This window comes from Bombina bombina, chromosome 2, assembly GCF_027579735.1.
Source record: "Bombina bombina isolate aBomBom1 chromosome 2, aBomBom1.pri, whole genome shotgun sequence".
In the NCBI taxonomy this organism is placed as follows: domain Eukaryota; kingdom Metazoa; phylum Chordata; class Amphibia; order Anura; family Bombinatoridae; genus Bombina; species Bombina bombina.
This window is the reverse complement of record NC_069500.1, coordinates 1,274,465,954-1,274,485,616: the sequence shown is the minus strand read 5'-3', so window position 1 is coordinate 1,274,485,616 and position 19,663 is coordinate 1,274,465,954. Positions and strand designations below refer to the sequence as shown.

The 19,663-nt window shown below is 38.9% G+C and overlaps 1 protein-coding gene across 3 annotated transcripts in view; it reads right to left on the bottom strand.

Annotated features, from left to right (window-relative positions):
* Positions 1-645: 645 nt before the first annotated feature.
* The window catches only part of LGI2 (leucine rich repeat LGI family member 2), a 120,266-nt gene continuing 101,248 nt past the window's right edge, over positions 646-19,663 (bottom strand). For all 3 annotated transcript variants that reach the window (XM_053704086.1, XM_053704089.1, XM_053704088.1), the window contains 3 exons: positions 12,731-12,900; positions 4,099-4,263; positions 646-2,081 (listed from right to left, as the gene is read on the bottom strand). In XM_053704086.1, coding sequence (XP_053560061.1) covers positions 1,264-2,081; positions 4,099-4,263; positions 12,731-12,900 — 1,153 coding nt within the window. In that variant the 3' untranslated portion in view covers positions 646-1,263. The remainder of the gene's footprint in view (positions 2,082-4,098; positions 4,264-12,730; positions 12,901-19,663) is intronic.

The following is a 19,663-nucleotide window of genomic DNA, read 5'->3' as shown; positions in this document are numbered from 1 at the left end:
TCATCATGTAATTCGGGTTCCCCATATAGCTTTATACAAATAGCACTGTCTGGCTCCTAAATATCCTTGTTCACACCTAATTTTTAAACAAATTTGTTGAGCACTGATGTAAATACTCCAGAGGGATTTGCAAAATATATCAAGCTTTGTAAATAACTTTGCTTTTCTCAAAATGAATGAGCACAATATATGAATCAATAATCACTTAGTACTGGTACCTTCTCTTCAATAGGACAATCCTTCGCAATTTTTGTTCCTACAGAGGAGTGGGCCGCACAGCTCTGCACTGGGTGTACCACACACATTGTCATAGAAAAAAAAATATGTTTTACTAGGGGCAGCCAGCTGGTTTACAGAAAGCTATTACTTTTAAAGATATATATATATATATACTCATTAAATATATATGTTGTATGTGTGTAGTGCATAGAGTAATAGAATACTTTTCGAAAGCATTATTTACTATCACTTGACTTGTTTCTGAACAACTGAATCTGCACATGAAAACCATATTGATTTTGTTTTTAAAGACAAGTTTCACAAAAAAAATCTGAGAAAAAAAAAATTACGTAAAGGAGGTAAAATTGGTGAGAACCTATAAAATAAATTGTCCTATTCATTAATGAGACATTAAAATAATCTTCATTATAACTTAAATATTGTCATATATTTTATACGTACCAATGTATATGTTAAAATCATTCAAAAGCAGTGTATCAATATTGAAAATATACTGTACTTGGTCATGCAGTTAACAAAATCTGCTTTTCCTTATGTTATTTTCTTTTAATTCAGACCCTTCCAATCAATATCCAATTTTCTTTAATAGATGCATTCAGGATCTTTTCATTAATCAACATCTTTTCTCTACTTAAAGGAACAGTAAAGTCAAATTTTAAACTTTCATGATTTAGAAAGAGCATGCAATTTTAAACAACTTTCCAATTTACTTCTATCAAATTTACTTTGTTCTGTTAGTAACCTTTGTTGAAGAGCTATCTAGACTTAGGAGCAGCAATCCACTGCTAGAAGCTGCTAGCTGGTGTTTGCTACCCAATCTGTTCAGTTAGCTTCCTCTTCTTCATTTCCTAAGCCTACTTTTCAACAAATGATACTGAGAGAACAAAACTAATTTGATAATAGAAGTAAATTGGAAAGTTATTTCAAATTACATGCATCTAAATAATGAAAGTTTAATTTTGTCTTTACTGTCCCTTTTTATATGTTAGTTCTCACAAGTAGGCCCCTTAAAAAGTTTAGCTTTTACAAACTCAAGTCAACAATAATATGTTCAAAAATTTGTGTGTTTCCCTTGAAGCTTGAAGCAAAAACAAAATCTCTGCGGTCAGTTGACACAGGAGTGAAGGAACGAGGAGCTTGCACATAAATTTCTTTGAATTTCTTGAAAGTATTCTTTTCTGTGTCCCATTGATAAATCTGCGAGAAGGTATAATCACTTCCCAATGCTAAGTAGTGTCTATTTTTAAAGGAGAATGGTTGCAAGGTCATAGCCCCACGAGATGGCAGAGCCTGAATATCTAAGAATTGCTTTCCATTCCACTTCATGACTTTGGAGTCTCCAATAAATCTGGTCAAGGAAATGTAAAGTTCATTTTCCATTCTGAAACTTTTTACAGCCAGAATGTCTTCCATGTTTGGTATATCACTGTGAGGAATGAATTTTTTTGACACGGTGTTCCACTGCAAAATCAATGGGACTTGTGAGCGACTACATAAAATAAGATGAGGTTTATCATCAATCTCAACATACTCGGCATCGGTATCTCTGAACCATTCATGAAGAGACTGATATGAGTAGAATCCTTTGCCATTCCATTTATATACTGTAGTAAGACCAGCTTTTGAGCTGTCTGCAATGACAAAAAATCTTTCACCATCAATTTCAAACAACTCAATATCATTTGGTTTTGAAATCCTTGAGACTTCTATGTCCTGGAACTTGGTAAACTTGGTCCAACTTTCGTCATACTTGTATATATGAGAACCTCCAAACAATTGTGCCACTACCATGAACACTTGTTCTTCTATTAGAATCGCTTTGCATCCGACGATTGATTGGCCTACCAAAAATAATACAGGGATTATATTTATTTTAATCATTGTGTTCACATTTAGTTCATGTATGTTTTGTTAAATTATTAAGGCTGAAGCTTTGATACAGTTTTCTGACATGACACTCCATAAACAATGTCAAATTTACACATCTCATGAGCTTTGTAATTTGCTATAAAACATATTTACCATGTTGATATGTTTCTTCCATTTTGAATTAAATTTATGGCTGTAGGTACAGTATAGTGTAAAATGCTTTATAGTGTAAGATATATTTCCAAGTAGGTAGACTGCAATTTAACAGTAGAACTTTAAACGCTGATATGAGAACATAGTTGTTCTATTCTCATATTTCTCCTATTTCCCAACAGCCTCAAGTAAAAATAGCGCAAACATTGTATGTATAAACCTTGATTTAGCTCAGGGACATACATTTTTTATATTGTTAGACATGCACACACGTATATTACATTGACAAACCTAATAACAAAATATTAGATGCCAACTCAATAACATCCAGGTTCCATTGGCTTAGAATAACTTGATAAATATTGTTCAGTTGCTTAGTTAGTTATTTTTATGTTTAAAGTGTTGGTATCACTATGTGCAAGGAACAAAATGTATATATTTAAAATTACTTTCATATTGTGTTTATGCTCATCCTTTTATGTCTGAGGAATTTGCAGTGTTTGAACATTATACTGGGTCATTGATATTTTAATAGGACAACCTGCCCTCCATATTTCACAGACTTTGTGTCTGGAATCCTGATTAAGGATGTTTTTATTCCCCAGAGTAAAGTCAAATTAAAACTTTCACGATTCAGATAACACATGCATTTATTGTAATTATATATATATATATATATATATATATATTCCACTTTACTTCTATTATTACATTTGATTTGATCTTTTATTGAAGACTAAACCTATTTAGACACAGGGCTATGCACAGGACTAGCATTTTCTAGCAGCAGTGCTTAAAACAACGTATAACATTGTTGTAAACACTACTCCCATAGAGTGCTAAAAAGCATGTAAATCTTTGAGCCTACCTAGTTTTTTTTATTGTATGTTATGTCTAAAGTTTGATTTTAGTTTTTCTGTCCCTTTAATTATCAGGTAACATACAATATAACCTCTGTGGTTTGAGCAGTGTCAAAACTTTAATTGATTGTGTCTGGTTTGGGGCTGGCCACCAAATAGATATACTTTCCTGGAGGGTGGTCTATTAAGTGATCCAAAGATTTAATATTTGTATCACCTTCTTAGTAATTGTCACAACACATCAAGGGATCTTATTTGTCTGCATCTGCTCTTTGTGTGAGGATCACTAAGTTATATAGGTTTTGACAACCTACCTATGGTACATTTTGGTCAATATCTGGCTAAATTACTGTTGTATCTGCTGGCCTCATTCAGTCTGCTAAGTCAGCCTTGTTTGACTGTCTTCTATTACCAGAGTGACTAACATATCCTCAATCTACACTGTTTGTTGGTTGTCCACGTGTTACCACTGCCTCTGTTCTGACTTTAGTCTTATATAGCCTGTTTTTCTTTGGTATTTAGAATTATTTCTGCTTCCCATAGATAAATTTCTGTTATACTTTAACCTCCAAACCGTCAGCATTGGCAAACATTCTTACTTAGATTGTGTAAATTCAATCCTAGAGCCGTTATAGCATATGGAGTATATATATATATAGGTGGAGTTTACTGGCATGCACTAATCCGCTAGGCTAGAAAGAACAAGTTCAATCTAAGAGCAACCTTTAAATAATTAGGTTCAACTTCTGTGGACATCACTAGCAGTGAATTTGTTCTTTCTGATGGTTTATTGAAAACTGCCACAGTTTAATCTCCTCCAGCATGTTATCCTGCTAGCCTGCTTGTTGAACTGTTCTGTTAGCAGTCTGCAACAGCCTTGTACTTCTTGTTCCAGCTACCTTATTTGCTATATTTTGGATTAAGTTTGTATAACCAGATTGCTCCAGCTTTTCAGTACAGTTTGTTTCACTTATACCTGTAATATTGTCATAACTTCTGAAATTCATTTCAATATGATCCCATTCTAGAATCATACAGTTCTCCATGCTCGGCTGTGCAATTGCCACGAAAACATCATTCTTATAGTGAAATGTATCCACTGAAACTGAGTGATAAGGCAAGATCTGAGGAACAACAAAATCTGTAATTGAACAGAGAAAAAGAAACATATAACAAATGTTGATGCCATAGTGTTGCAAATTAACATTCTCAATTATGTTAAAGATTGTTTTGTATTGTTAATTATAACTGATATGGATGTTAGAATTAATCATAGCGTAAATGTTACGGTATAACCCGGATACCAAGGGTTAATACCTGATGAAAGATGCCCTGAATGTGGGATCAGCAACTCACAACACAGCCAATACCCCCCTCAAACATGAGACCAGGCTCCACATTGAAGGTTAAAACAGAATGCACTTTATTGAAGGCTATATGCCCAGTATTTATGCAGGTCTGACCCCAGATGGGGGGTTGAAAGAATATTGTACATTAGATAGAGGGAAAACGCCCTTTAACATGATACAATAGAATTACATTACTTAAGCAGTTAAACAATTTAGTCTTTCTTATCACTTGGGCGTCTGCTCTCTGGATGTGATTAAACAATGTGAATGTTTATCACTAAACTTAATTACAGTACTCAATAGCTGAGGCTAGCAACCTTGTCTTTAGAAAATAGCTTCTTAAAGCTGAACAAAGTTAACTCTTTCAGTACTGACAGAAGGGTCTGTCACATAGCTCCCCCCTTGTGGAACACTCCGGCAGACCCGGCTTGACCCTTTGGCGGGTCAACCTGGGGATGACCGGACTAGGAGGTGGTAGGCATGTCAGTTTGCCGGGACAATCCATCTGTATTCCCGTTATGAGAGAGAATTCCTGCCCGTATAAATAAGGGTTCAACTTCTTCAGTGCCCAGACTAGGGCTAAACAGTCCTTCAAAATCTCATCGGCTTCTTTATGTGGTTTTTGTACCTGCTCTTTATAGGTATCCACAATCCCTTCATACTGACATAGGGTGCCCTTGAGTTGCTGCACCTCACTATGAGCCAGCGTCGGCTTCTCCTCCAGTGTCGCTAAGTTTGTCGTTAATGTTTCATGTTCCACTCTCAAGCTGGTGTTTTCTGCAGTCTGTCGGTGCAGCTTGTCTAGCAGAGATTCACGTTCTAAACGCGCTTTTTCCTCTGCGCTCCTCTTCTCTCCCGCTAGCACTGTTACGTGATTGTTTAACGTGACCATTTCATCCTCTACTTGACTCTTCTCCTTCATCAGCGCATTGTAACGGGACTTCCACGTATCAATAGCGGATAGAGATTTACTGAGCTCAGCGTCCTGGGGCTTAGCAGCAGGTGAGTCAGTCTCTGCTGCAGGATCTGGGCACGGGTAGTCACAGGGTTAACATCAGCGGGACCCATATGAGTGTAGGCAGAAACAAGGGGGGCCAAGTTATTTTTAAGGAGAACATCAGCTGGTAAGTCCTTCATGATAGCACCAGTATCCCATAGACCACTGACCTCCTTCCCATTCACTTTAACCAGTTGCCGGTTATTCCGGTGGGCAGCTTGCACAAGGTCTGCTTCATGTAGGATGCCCCAGCATTCTTCCACCTCTACGCAGTGGGCCGCAGGCTGAGGGTTACGTGGGATTCCGCCGGCGGGTCTTCTCCAGGACTGTGCTTGGTTCGCTGCATTTAGGGGACACTCTGGTCTTTTGTGCCCAAGTTGCTTACATCCAAAGCACCGAATAGGCTGTGAGTAGCCCCGTGAATTGAACCAGACTCTCTGAGGGTAGTTCGTGGCGGAAGGCGATGTGGTATAGCGGTGGCCTTACATGCCCACTCGACGTAGGAATCACCAGCTAATTTAACAGTGACTCTGAACCGCCTCCGGTATGCCTCCGGTGTAACCGCATACCTGGAGAGCAGAGCCTCTTTTACAGTATTATAATCCCCGACTTCCTCATCTGGAATGGCCCGAAAAGCCTCGCTTGCCCGGCCGGATAATTTTCCGGATAATATCGTGACCCAGTCCTCTGCGGGTACCTTGTGTAGTGCACATTGCCTCTCAAAATCCGCAAGGTACCCATCAATCTCTCCTTCTGTTTCCAGGAAGTTTTTAAAAGCTGCAAAATTTACTTTTCCCTTTTCCACTGGGGTTGCTGTGACTTGGGCTGCTGCTGCGCCACTTTGGCGAAGTAGGTTTGCCTCCACAGCTGCTATGACCCGGTCGATAATTTCGGTAGATGGGTTGGGGCCATAATATGCCAGTCTTATTTTAACCGCCCGATCAAAGCTTACTTCTTCGGGGGTTCTGTCTGATATGCTGGGCCCATTGGTTCCTTCGGTCCCTGGTACTCCTTCCATCTTAGTCAGTGTTGTAATAATCCCCCTCTTCCTGAGGTTACTGGCTTGTGTAGTTGCTCTTCTGGGCGATAAGGATCATCCCGTCGCTTGCCACAAATGTTACGGTATAACCCGGATACCAAGGGTTAATACCTGATGAAAGATGCCCTGAATGTGGGATCAGCAACTCACAACCCAGCCAATACCCCCCTCAAACATGAGACCAGGCTCCACATTGAAGGTTAAAACAGAATGCACTTTATTGAAGGCTATATGCCCAGTATTTATGCAGGTCTGACCCCAGATGGGGGGTTGAAAGAATATTGTACATTAGATAGAGGGAAAACGCCCTTTGACATGATACAATAGAATTACATTACTTAAGCAGATAAACAATTTAGTCTTTCTTATCACTTGGGCGTCTGCTCTCTGGATGTGATTAAACAATGTGAATGTTTATCACTAAACTTAATTACAGTACACAATAGCTGAGGCTAGCAACCTTGTCTTTAGAAAATAGCTTCTTAAAGCTGAACAAAGTTAACTCTTTCAGTACTGACAGAAGGGTCTGTCACAATATTCATATACTATCTGTCTAGATTCACTAAACCTTATTAAAACTCGTGACTTAAAGTGAACTGTAAATATATGCTACAAACTGTGCAAAAACACTGCTGCTACCTAGTGCTCAAAACTGTATGATAATGTTAAAATCATTGATGCAAACCCACTGCCATATATTTCTACAGACATATGCATGCTCACGAGCCTACCTAGGTATGCTATTCAACAAAAGATAAAGTAAGTTTGATAAGAGAAGTCAATTAGTAATGCAGTAATGACTCCTAGTTTACCTAGGTATGCTTTTCAACAAAGGACATAAAGAGACCAGAGCAAATAGATAATAGAAGGAAATTGGAAAGTTTTTTAAAACTGCATGATCTATCTGAATCATGAAAGGTTCATTTTAACTCCTAAATAAGTTAAATGTGCATTTTGTTACAAATGTTGTTTAATTCTGTTGTGTGTGGTTAATTTACATGTGATTAAAATATGAATTTAAGTGAAATAAAATTGGTGTGTGATATACACAGTAGTGTATTTAAAATATAATTGATGTATTTTGCAATGTAAATGTGTTGTAAAGGTATTATGATATATAAAATGCAGTTCTTTTATGTCATTGACATTGATCTGATTTGGATCTTAAAGGGGCAATGTGCTGAAAAATTGTGTTCCCTTTAATGTGTTCCCAGTGATTAATTTTACCTGGTGTAGAGTATTAAATTGTTAACAAATAGCTTATTTACCTTTATTTTTGTTGCTTGAAAGAGCTACGTGCATTACAATTTCAGTACTGCAGTGTTGTCTATAAAAAACTGTGTAAACAAAAGGCAGCAGCAGAAATACACCTCCCATTGGTGGTTGGAAAGAGAGCCCAGCCCATATGAAAGAGTGTTCCTGCAGCAGCATTGAATACAATTAACTCTTATTAGTTGCTTGCTTCCCTAGTAGAACACCAATCTGACACAAATACATCTAGCACTGTCAAGGCTACTCTATAGTTAATAGTGATATATTAGTATTATTATGATGATGATGATGATTATTATCAAAACAGCAACAATAACATCTTATACAGCTTTTCTCCGAGAAGCGCCCCTTTGAAGCATGGGCGTCCGCAGAAATTTTGCCAGAGGGAGGCAAAAAAAAATAAACTACCCTAAGGATAATAATATTAGTGGCAACATGTGAAGCAGACAGAGTTGCTTGTTGTACACATTAGCTGCACATCATTTTAATCATGTTAGCTCATTGGTGTCAAAAGAGTGACTCAAGTGAGTGCTTATACTTAAAGGGACACTGTACCCAAATTTTTTCTTTTGTAATTTAGAAAGAGCATGCAATTTTTAAGCAACTTTCTAATTTACTCCTATTATCAATTTTTCTTCGTTCTCTTGCTATCATTATTTGAAAAAAAAGGCATCTAAGCTTTTTTTTTGGTTTCAGTACTATGGACAGCACTTTTTTTATTGGTGGATGGATTTATCCACTAATCAGCAAGGACAACCCAGGTTGTTCACCAAAAATGGGCCGGCATCTAAACTTACATTCTTGCATTTCAAATAAAGATACCAAGAGAATGAAGAAAATGTGATAATAGGAGTAAATTAGAAAGTTGCTTAAAATTTCATGCTCAATCTGAATCACAAAAGAAAACTTTTGGGTACAGTGTCCCTTTAAATATAAGACAGAGTGGCCGACGGCGGTGGTGGGAGCGGCGGGTTACATCTCATGGCAAATCGATGTTTTAAATGGCACCAGGCAGGGGTGCCCCTTGTCACCCCTGCTGTTTGCTATATGTATAGAGCCACTTGCCGCATATATTAGGAACTCGAGGGACATATCGGGAGTTCAGTTGGCATCCTCGGAATATAAATTGATGCTATTTGCTGACGATGTTTTATTAACATTAACCAAACCTTTGAACTCGTTAACACACTTATACAAGATATTGAAGGAGTTTTCAGATATGTCAGGGTATAAGATTAATAACACAAAATGTGAAGCATTGTCCATTGGTCTGCCATCACACACGAAAAAAGCGATAGAGATAAATTTTGAAATTACATGGGCTAAAAGTTACATAACATATTTAGGGATTAAATTGAGCGACAATGTATCAAATCTATACAAAATAAACTATACCCCTATTTATAAAATTATTAGAAATGACTTAGGGAGGTGGAAGAAAGGTAATTTCTCGTGGTACGGGAGACTTATGTCAATAAAAATGAATGTCCTTCCGAGGTTAATGTATCTTTTTCGAGCTATCCCAATAAGTATTCCTATTCAGGAACTAGAGGCCTTGCAGGGTGACTTGGTGACTTAGTGAAATTTTTGAGAGGAGATGGGAAGACAAGGATAGCGACACAGCTGTTGAAGCAACACAGACAGGTAGGGGGGGTGGGGGTTCCGAATTTAGTTGAATATTACCAGGCATCGAGATTAGCTCAGGTGGTACTCCTAGCGAAAAGGGACTGCAAACTGGTTTGGCCAAAAATAGAGGTGGACTTAGCGGGAAGTAATAAGGCAGCAGACATCATATGGGACTCAGGGTACCTCATAAAAACAAATGATTTTAAGTCACCAATAACTGTGGAAGCAGTCAGACTATGGAATAGAATCACGAGAGGGCTGAAACTGTGTGGGAAGGATTCCTTGCTAACACCCATAACATTTTTACTCTCTAGGGAGTTGAGAGGGCAACTGGGTAAGTGGGAAAATAAGGGGCTGTATAGGGTGGCGGATTTCTTATGTAACTCAAAATTGTTCACATACAACCAGGTTAAAGAGAGAGTGGAACCGGAACACCTACATTGGTATTTGTATTTGCAGGTCAGTTCTGCAATAAATGCATTCATGTCACGTAGGCAGTCCTATCCACTCACAGACCTCGAGAGAATGCTGAATGCCCCGTTCAGAGGGAAAGGGTTGATGTCCCGAATCTATTTAATGATTCAAAAAGCTAAATGTCAGACTAAGTCACCATTGATGGAAAGGTGGGAAAGGGATATTGGGGATGTAAAGGAGAAAGGGGAATGGGAGGACCTGCTGTGGGACACCAGTAAGGGGTTGGTTAGCGCAGATTTGAGGGAGAACGCTATCAAGGTAGCGTTTAGATGGTACCTGACACCTGTTAGAACAGCACACTATGCTTTAGCGCACGATGGAAAATGCTATAGAGGTTGCAATGAAAAGGGGACATTCAGACACATGTGGTGGGATTGCCTGAGGGTTCAGACTCTATGGAAGAGACTTTCAGATATGATAGGGAACCTGTTGGATGGGAACATAACACTCACAATCACACAAGCACTATTGCATGATAGGGTGAGACCATTTAACAAGACAATCAACTGGCTTATCAGAATTCTCTGCACATGCTTGAGAGTCTGTGTCGCCAGACACTGGAAAGTGGGGACTCCCACCTGGCAGGAAGTGGTGGATAAAATAGAAGATACTTATAATTTGTCAGAAATAGCAGCATGGTCACAAGGACAGTCAGAACAGTTTCAAAAGGTCTGGTTGATTGGATTTTAAAGAGGGTGGAACTACGAACAGTGGCAGTACAGGATTGACAGAAGGTGACATGGGGGTGACAGCAGCTTTCCACGAGCAGGGTAGAGAAACTATGAGGTAGAAATATTACCCAGACTATTTCTTGAAACACTTAGCGAAAGATTTGTACTCAGGCATATTTTCTTTTCACTATATTAATAATCTTGAAGAGAATTCTGTCGGCACTACCTGGGGGGGGGGGGGGGGGTTTCCAAAAGGAGGGGGGGTCATTTAAGTTCTTGGTTTTATTTTGTTATATGTACAGGACGGAAGATGTAAGGGAATACGGTACCACTGACCAAAGATATTCAACATTCAATGTAAACTGGAACAAATGTTGTATCGTCTTACATATACAAAAGATGTGAAAAGTTTATATCCGTGCATCCATGTTTGTACAAAAGACAATAAAAATTATTTCAAATAAATATAAGACAGGGCATTAGAAATTCAATTTGAAAACTAGGGCTGCAATATGATGAGAGAACATTTTATTTACATATATATATAAATATATATAAAAAAGATAGAAAGTCTGGCACTCTCTTGCAAGCACACAGCTAGATTAAAGGGACAGTCAACACCAGAATTTTTGTTGTTTGAAAAGATAGATAATCCCTTTATTACCCATTCCCCAGTTTTGCATAACCAACACAGTTATAATAATACACATTTTACCTCTGTAATTACCTTGTATATAAGCCTCTGCAGACTGTCCCCTTATTTCAGTTAATTTGACAGACAGTAAATTCACGTGCGTGAGCTCAATTTTATCTATGTGAAACACATGAACTAATGCCCTCTAGTGGTGAGAAACTGTCAAAATGCTTTCAGATTAAAGGCGGCCTTCAAGGTCTAAGAAATTAGCTTATAACCCTCAGGTTTAGCTTTTAACTAAGAATACCAAGAGAACAAAGCAAAATTAGTTAGTTTAGCCAAATGGTGAAAGGCCTAGGGCCACGTCAAGAATCCTTCCTCCCTGGGTCTCTAGCCTAGAACCACATAATACATGCTTTTAATCAGACACACTAAGATAGACAATTAAATAATTTGTTTAACAAAAATAGTAGCAATGATTTGCCAGCTATAGGTGCAAGTAATAGTTTACATCACATATATGCTATTCCATACCTTTTCATGCCCCTGTAGCCCAATTTGTGCAAAATATACATTCAAATGAGACATCAGCTCAGCAGTATGCTCTAATGAGAGATCGGGTCCGATACATGGCTGCTGGACAGCCTAAATTAGATAGCTGAACAGATGCATGGTCTTAGTAGCCCCCTTTATTGCTGCTATATAACAAGTTAAGACCTAATATTCATTCTTTGAATCTTGCAGGCCGCCACTTTATGCCAGCTCTGTGCCCAATGAGATCTGAGATCAGATACATAGTCTCTGTGGACCCATCATGCCACCTATATACCAAAATTTGAGTTCAGATCAGAGGCATAACTTCTGAATATTCTTCATAGCCAATATATGCCCAAATGACATTTTAGATCATGTACACCACCCCTGTAGCACCCAGCATTCTCTTACTCCAGTCAGTCAGGCCCAGGAGTCTTAGGCACACAGGTAGATGTACTGGCTCCTTTAAAAAAAATCCCAATCTAAACACTGCAACCCAGTTTTGCAATATATGCTTCTTACAACATCCACAAGGCACACGTTTGCTCACACAGACACTCAGGAACAAAAACACACTTTATTACCCATGCCCCAGTTTTGCATAACCAACACGGTTATATTAATATACTTATTACCTCTGTGATTACCAGCCTGCCCCTTATCTCAGAGTTATTTACATACTTACATTTTAGCCAGTTAGTGTTGACTCATGAGTAACTCCACAGGAGTGAGCACAATGATATCTATATGGCACACATGAACTAACCGTGTTTTGCTATGAAAAGCTGTCTGTAGTGGATTAGAAACAAGCAAAAATTTAGAGGTTTAAAGGTTAAAGTATTTTATTATAACAATGTTGGTTTTGCAAAACTGGGGTAGTAAAGGCGTTATCTATCTTTTTAAACTATAACAATTGTAGAATAGACTGCCCCTTTAACAAACATTTAGCCAAAGCAAAAATATTCCTTAACTCATTGTGCATGTAATATCTTTTGCAAATATTAAGACATACCTGTGGTTATACACTCAGAGTCAAAACTCATTACTCCATATAACTTTTTCCCTTGGTATTCAGGGGGCCCAAGACACAATACATCAGATACAGTACAATTGGTCGTCTTCAGCCAGGAAAACAGCCACTTAGCTTTGCAGTCACACTCAAACCTGTTGCCTCGTAAGTCTCTGAAAAATAAATCAGACAAGCAAGTGTAAATCCAATGGAGACCTGTAGTGGCCAATCAAAGCTTTTACCTTTCTAATTGTGCACACGATTTCTTTAATTGCGCAATTAAAAAAAATAAATCACAAAGTGGTCACTTCAGGCTCCAGAAAATACAGTCAAAGCAAAGAGAACTTGACAACACACGTGAGGTTTACATTAATAGTAAGGGGGCAAGTGCTAAGAATTAACAGGTAATAATTACCACAATTGGTAAAACAATTAAAAACATAATTTATGCTTACCTGATTAATTTCTTTCATGGTGGTGAGAGTCCACGATCCACTACTCCTGGGAATTACTCTTCCCTGCTACTAGGAGGAGGCAAAGGTTCTCAAACCCCAAGAGTTCTATAAAACCCCTCCTACCTCACTTGGTAACTCAGTCTAACATTTAGACAAGCAAAAAAGGTAGGTAAAAAGAACAGCCAATAGAATGCAAGCTCAATCCTATTGGCTGATTGGATCAGCCAGTAGGATTGAACTTCAATCCTATTGGCTGATTGCATCAGCCAATAGGATTTTTCCTACCTTAATTCCGATTGGCTGATAGAATTCTATCAGCCAATCGGAATTGAAGGGATGCCATCTTGGATGACGTCACTTAACCCCTTAACGACATGCGTCGTACAGGGTATGTCTTGCACAAACTGGTCTTTAAAGACCAGCGACATACCCTGTACGACGTTGGGGATTAAAGGGGCTGTAAGCGATCCTGAACGCTTCCAGCCGCTTTATGGTTATTGTAGTGATGCCTCGATATCGAGGCATCCTGCAATAAAAATTTTCCCCCATCCGATGCAGAGAGAGCCACTCTGTGGCCCTCTCTGCACCGGCATCGATGGCCGCAATCGTTGGTGGGTGGGAGCCGACGTGGGAGGCGGGTGGGCGGCCATCAATGGAAGACTGAAGAGAGAGGGGGCGGGGGGGGTGTGGTTGTCGGGAGCATGCACGGGCGCGCGCGGGCATGTGCACGGGGAGGGAGCGGGTGGGAACCGCTATACACAGAAAATGTGGATTAATAAGTGGGAGAAAGAGGGGGAAACAACAGAAAATGAGCATTGTAAGGGATCTGGGAGGGGGTGGTGGTTGGTCTATGGGGGGGAAGCTACACTACAGAAAAAAATAATAATAATAAAAAAAAAAAGGTATTTTTTTCTAAAATGGGTACTGGGAGACAGCTGCCAGTACCCAAGATGGCTCCCAGTAAGGTAGAGTTGGAGGGTTATAGAGCTGTTTGGGGGATCAGGGAGGTTGGGGGCAAGGGGGGGATCCTACACAGCAGCATATGTAAATATGCTATACAATTTTTTTTTTTTTACAAATATACATTTTATTTTAGTACTGGCAGACTTTCTGCCAGTACTTAAGATGGTGGGACAATTGTGGGATGGGGAGGGAAGAGAGCTGTTTGGGAGGGATTCTGGGGTGTGATGTGTCAGGTGGGAGGCTGATCTCTACGCTAAACCTAAAATTAACCCTGCAAGCTCCCTACAAGCTACTTAATTAACCCCTTCACTGCTGGGCATAATATATTTGTGGTGCGCAGCAGCATTTAGCGGCCTTCTAATTACCAAAAAGCAACGCCAAAGCCATATATGTCTGCTATTTATGAACAAAGGGGATCCCAGATAAGCATTTACAATCACTTATGCCATACTTGCAAAAGTTGTTTGTAAATAATTTCAGTGAGAAACCTAAAATTGTGAAACATTTTACGTTTTTTTTTTAATTTGATCACATTTAGCGGTGAAATGGTAGCATGAAATATACCAAGATGGGCCTAGATCAATACTCGGGGTTGTCTACTACACTACACTAAAGCTAAAATTAACCCTAGACGCTCCCTACATGCTCCATAATTAACCCTTTCACTGCTGGACATAATACACGTGTGATGCGCAGTGGCATTTAGCGGCCTTCTAATTACCAAAAAGCAACACCAAAGTCATATATTTCTGCTATTTCTGAACAAAGGGGATCCCAGAGAAGCATTTAGAACCATTTATGCCATAATTGCACAAGTTGTTTGCAAATAATTTCAGTGAGAAACCTAAAGTTTGTGAAAATATTTGGGAAAAAGTGAACAATTTATTTTTATTTGATCGCATTTGGCGGTGAAATGGTGGCATGAAATATACCAAAATGGGCCTAGATCAATACTTTGGGATGTCTTCTAAAAAAAAATATACATGTCAAGGGATATTCAGGGATTCCTGAAAGATATCAGTGTCCCAATGTAACTAGCGCTAATTTTGAAAAAAAAAAGTGGTTTGGAAATAGCAAAGTGCTACTTGTATTTATTGCCCTATAACTTGCAAAAAAAGCAAAGAACGTTGGGTATTTCCAAACTCAGGACAAAATTTAGAAACTATTTAGTATGGTTGTAGATGTGTAACAGATTGTGGGGGTCAAAGTTAGAAAAAGTGTGTTTTTTTCCATTTTTTCCTCATATTTTATCATTTTTTTTATAGTAAATGATAAGATATGATGAAAAAAATGATATCTTTAGAAAGTCCATTTAATGGCGAGAAAAACGGTATATAATATGTGTGGGTACAGTAAATGAGTAAGAGGAAAATTACAGCTAAACACAAACACAGCAGAAATGTAAAAATAGCCCTGGTCCTTCAGGGAAAGCAATTGAAAAATGTCCTTGTCCTTAAGGGGTTAAAGGAATCATCATTGTTCAAGAAGACGTCGGATGAAGAGGATGCTCCGCGTTGGATGTCTAGAAGATGGAGCCGCTCCGTGCCGGATGGATGAAGATAGAAGATGCCGTCTGGATGAAGACTTCTGCCCGTCTGGAGGACCACTTCTGCCCATCTGGAGGACCACTTCTGCCCGTCTGGAGGACCACTTCTGCCGGATTCGTTGAGGACTTCGGGCTGGTGGGATTGGGTGGGTTTTAGAGTAGGGTTGGTTGTGTGGGTGGTGGGTTTTAATGTTGGGGGGGGGGGTTGTAATTTTTTTTTACAGGTAAAAGAGCTGATTACTTTGGGGCAATGCCCCGCAAAAGGCCCTTTTAAGGGCTATTTGTAATTTAGTGTAGGGTAGGGATTTTTTTTATTTTGGGGGGCTTTTTTATTTTGTTAGGGGGAATAGATTAGGTGTAATTAGTTTAAAAATCTTGTAATTTGTTTATTATTTTCTGTAATTTAGTGTTTGTTGTTTTTTGTACTTTAGATAATTTTATTTAATTGTATTTAGTTTAGGGAATTCATTTAATTATAATGTAGTGTTAGGTGTAATTGTAACTTAGGTTAGGTTTTATTTTCCAGGTATATTTGTATTTATTTTAACTAGGAAGTTATTAAAAAGTTAATAACTATTTCATAACTATTGTATTAAAAATAAATACAAACTTGCCTGTAAAATAAAAATAAACCCTTAAAGGGACAGTCTAGGCCAAAATAAACTTTCATGATTCAGATAGAGCATGTAATTTTAAACAATTTTCCAATTTACTTTTATCACCAATTTTGCTTTGTTCTCTTGGTATTCTTAGTTGAAAGCTTAACCTAGGAGGTTCATATGCTAATTTCTTAGACCTTGAAGCCCACTTCTTTCAGATTGCATTTTAACAGTTTTTCACCACTAGAGGGTGTTAGTTCACGTATTTCATATAGATAACACTGTGCTCGTGCACGAGAAGTTATCTGGGAGCAGGCACTGATTGGCTAGACTGCAAGTCTATCAAAAGAACTGAAAAAAGGGGCAGTTTGCAGAGGCTTAGATACAAGATAATCACAGAGGTTAAAAGTATATTATTATAACTGTGTTGGTTATGCAAAACTGGGAAATGGGTAATAAAGGGATTATCTATCTTTTAAAACAATAAAAATTCTGGTGTAGACTGTCCCTTTAAGCTAGATACAATGTAACTATTAGTTATATTGTAGCTAGCTTAGGGTTTATTTCATAGGTAAGTATTTAGTTTTAAATAGGAATAATTTATTTAAGGATAGGAATATTTATTTAGATTTATTTAAATTATATTTAAATTAGGGGGTGTTAGGGTTAGACTTAGGTTTAGGGGTTAATAAATTTAATATAGTGGCGGCGGTGTAGGGGGGTAGATTAGCGGTTAATAAATATAATGTAGGTGGCAGCAGTGTATGGGGGGCAGATTAGGGGTTAATAAATATAATGTAGGTGGCGGTGGTGGTGGGCTCCGGGAGCGGCGGTTTAGGGGTTAAACACTTTATTTCTCCAACATTGGTGTGTCCGGTCTACGGCGTCATCCTTACTTGTGGGAATATCTCTTCCCCAACAGGAAATGGCAAAGAGTCCCAGCAAAGCTGGCCATATAGTCCCTCCTAGGCTCCGCCCACCCCAGTCATTCTCTTTGCCGTTGCACAGGCAACATCTCCACGGAGATGGTTAAGAGTTTTTGGTGTTTAAATGTAGTTTTTTATTCTTCTATCAAGTGTTTGTTATTTTAAAATAGTGCTGGTATGTACTATTTACTCTGAAACAGAAAAGGATGAAGATTTCTGTTTGTGAGAGGAAGATGATTTTAGCAGACAGTAACTAAAATCGATTGCTGTTTCCACATAGGACTGTTGAGATGAAGTAACTTCAGTTGGGGGAAACAGTTAGCAGACTTTTCTGCTTAAGGTATGACTAGCCATATTTCTAACAAGACTGTGCAATGCTGGAAGGCTGTCATTTCCCCTCATGGGGACCGGTAAGCCATTTTCTTAGTCTCAAACAGAATAAAGGGCTTAATATGGGCTATAAAACTGGTAGACATTTTTATGGGCTAAATCGATTGCTTTATTTGGACATTTTATACATGTTTATGCTGATAATTCACATTTATAAACTTGGGGAACGTTTTTTAACGGCAGGCACTATGTTAGACACCTTTTCCAGTCAGGGAGGGCCTTCCCATTTGTAGGCTGAGCCTCATTTTCGCGCCATTACTGCGCAGTTGTTTTTGAGAGCAAGACATGCAGATGCATGTGTGAGGATCTGAAAGTAGCTGGAAAAGTTTCTAGAAGGCGTCATTTGGTATCGTATTCCCCTCTGGGCTTGGTTAGGTCTCAGCAAAGGCTGTAGCTGGGACTGTATAGGGGTTAAATTTGTAAACGGCTCCGGTTCCGTTATTTTAAGGGTTAAAGCTCTGAAAATTGGTGTGCAATACTCTTAATGCTTTAAGACACTGTGGTGAAATTTTGGTAATTTTTGAACAATTCCTTCATACTTTTTCACATATTCAGTAATAAAGTGTTTCTGTTTAAAATTTAAAGAGACAGTAACGGTTTTGTTTTAAAACGTTTTTTGTGCTTTATTGACAAGTTTACGCCTGTTTAACATGTCTGTGCCTTCGGATAAGCTATGTTCTATATGTATGAAAGCCAATGTGTCTCCCCATTTAAATTTGTGTGATAATTGTGCCATAGCGTCCAAACAAAGTAAGGACAGTACTGCCACAGATAATGAAATTGCCCAAGATGATTCCTCAGATGAGGGGAGTAGACATGATACTACATCATCTCCTATTGTGTCTACACCAGTTTTGCCCACGCAGGAGGCCCCTAGTACATCTAGCGCGCCAATGCTTATTACCATGCAACAATTGACGGCTGTAATGGATAACTCCATAGCAAATATTTTATCCAAAATGCCTGCATATCAGAGAAAGCGCGATTGCTCTGTTTTAAACACTTAAGAGCAGGAGGGCGCTGATGATAATTGTTCTGTCATTCCCTCACACCAATCTGAAGTGGCCAAGAGGGAGGTTTTGTCAGATGGGGAAATTTCAGATTCAGGAAAAATTTCTCAACAAGCTGAACCTGATGTTGTGACATTTAAATTTAAATTAGAGCATCTCCGCGCACTGCTTAAGGAGGTGTTATCTACTCTGGATGATTTTGACAACTTGGTCATTCCAGAGAAATTATGCAAGATGGACAAGTTTCTAGAGGTTCCGGTGCACCCCGACGCTTTTCCTATACCCAAGCGGGTGGCGGACATAGTGAATAAGGAGTGGGAGAAGCCCGGCATACCTTTTTGTTCCCCCCCCTATATTTAAGAAATTATTTCCTATGGTCGACCCCAGAAAGGACTTATGGCAGACAGTCCCTAAGGTCGAGGGGGCAGTTTCTACTCTAAACAAGCGCACTACTATTCCTATCGAGGATAGTTGTGCTTTCAAAGATCCTATGGATAAAAAATTGGAAGGTTTGCTTAAAAAGATTTTTGTACAGCAAGGTTACCTTCTACAACCCATTTTGTGCATTGTTCCTGTCACTACAGCAGCGTGGTTCTGGTTCGAGGATCTAGAAAAGTCGCTCAGTAGAGAGACTCCATATGAGGAGGTTATGGACAGAGTTCACGCACTTAAGTTGGCTAACTCTTTTATTTTAGATGCCACTTTGCAATTAGCTAGATTAGCGGCGAAAAATTCAGGGTTTGCAATTGTGGCGCGCAGAGCGCTTTGGCTAAAGTCTTGGTCAGCGGATGTATCATCCAAGACAAAATTGCTTAACATCCCTTTCAAAGGTAAAACTCTATTTGGACCAGAATTGAAAGAGATTATCTCAGACATCACTGGGGGAAAGGGCCACGCCCTTCATCAAGATAGGCCTTTCAAGGCCAAGAATAAGTCTAATTTTCGTTCCTTTCGCAATTTCAGGAACGGACCGGCCTCTAATTCTGCATCCTCTAAGCAACAGGGTAATGCCTCACAGCCCAAACCAGCCTGGAAGCCTATGCAAGG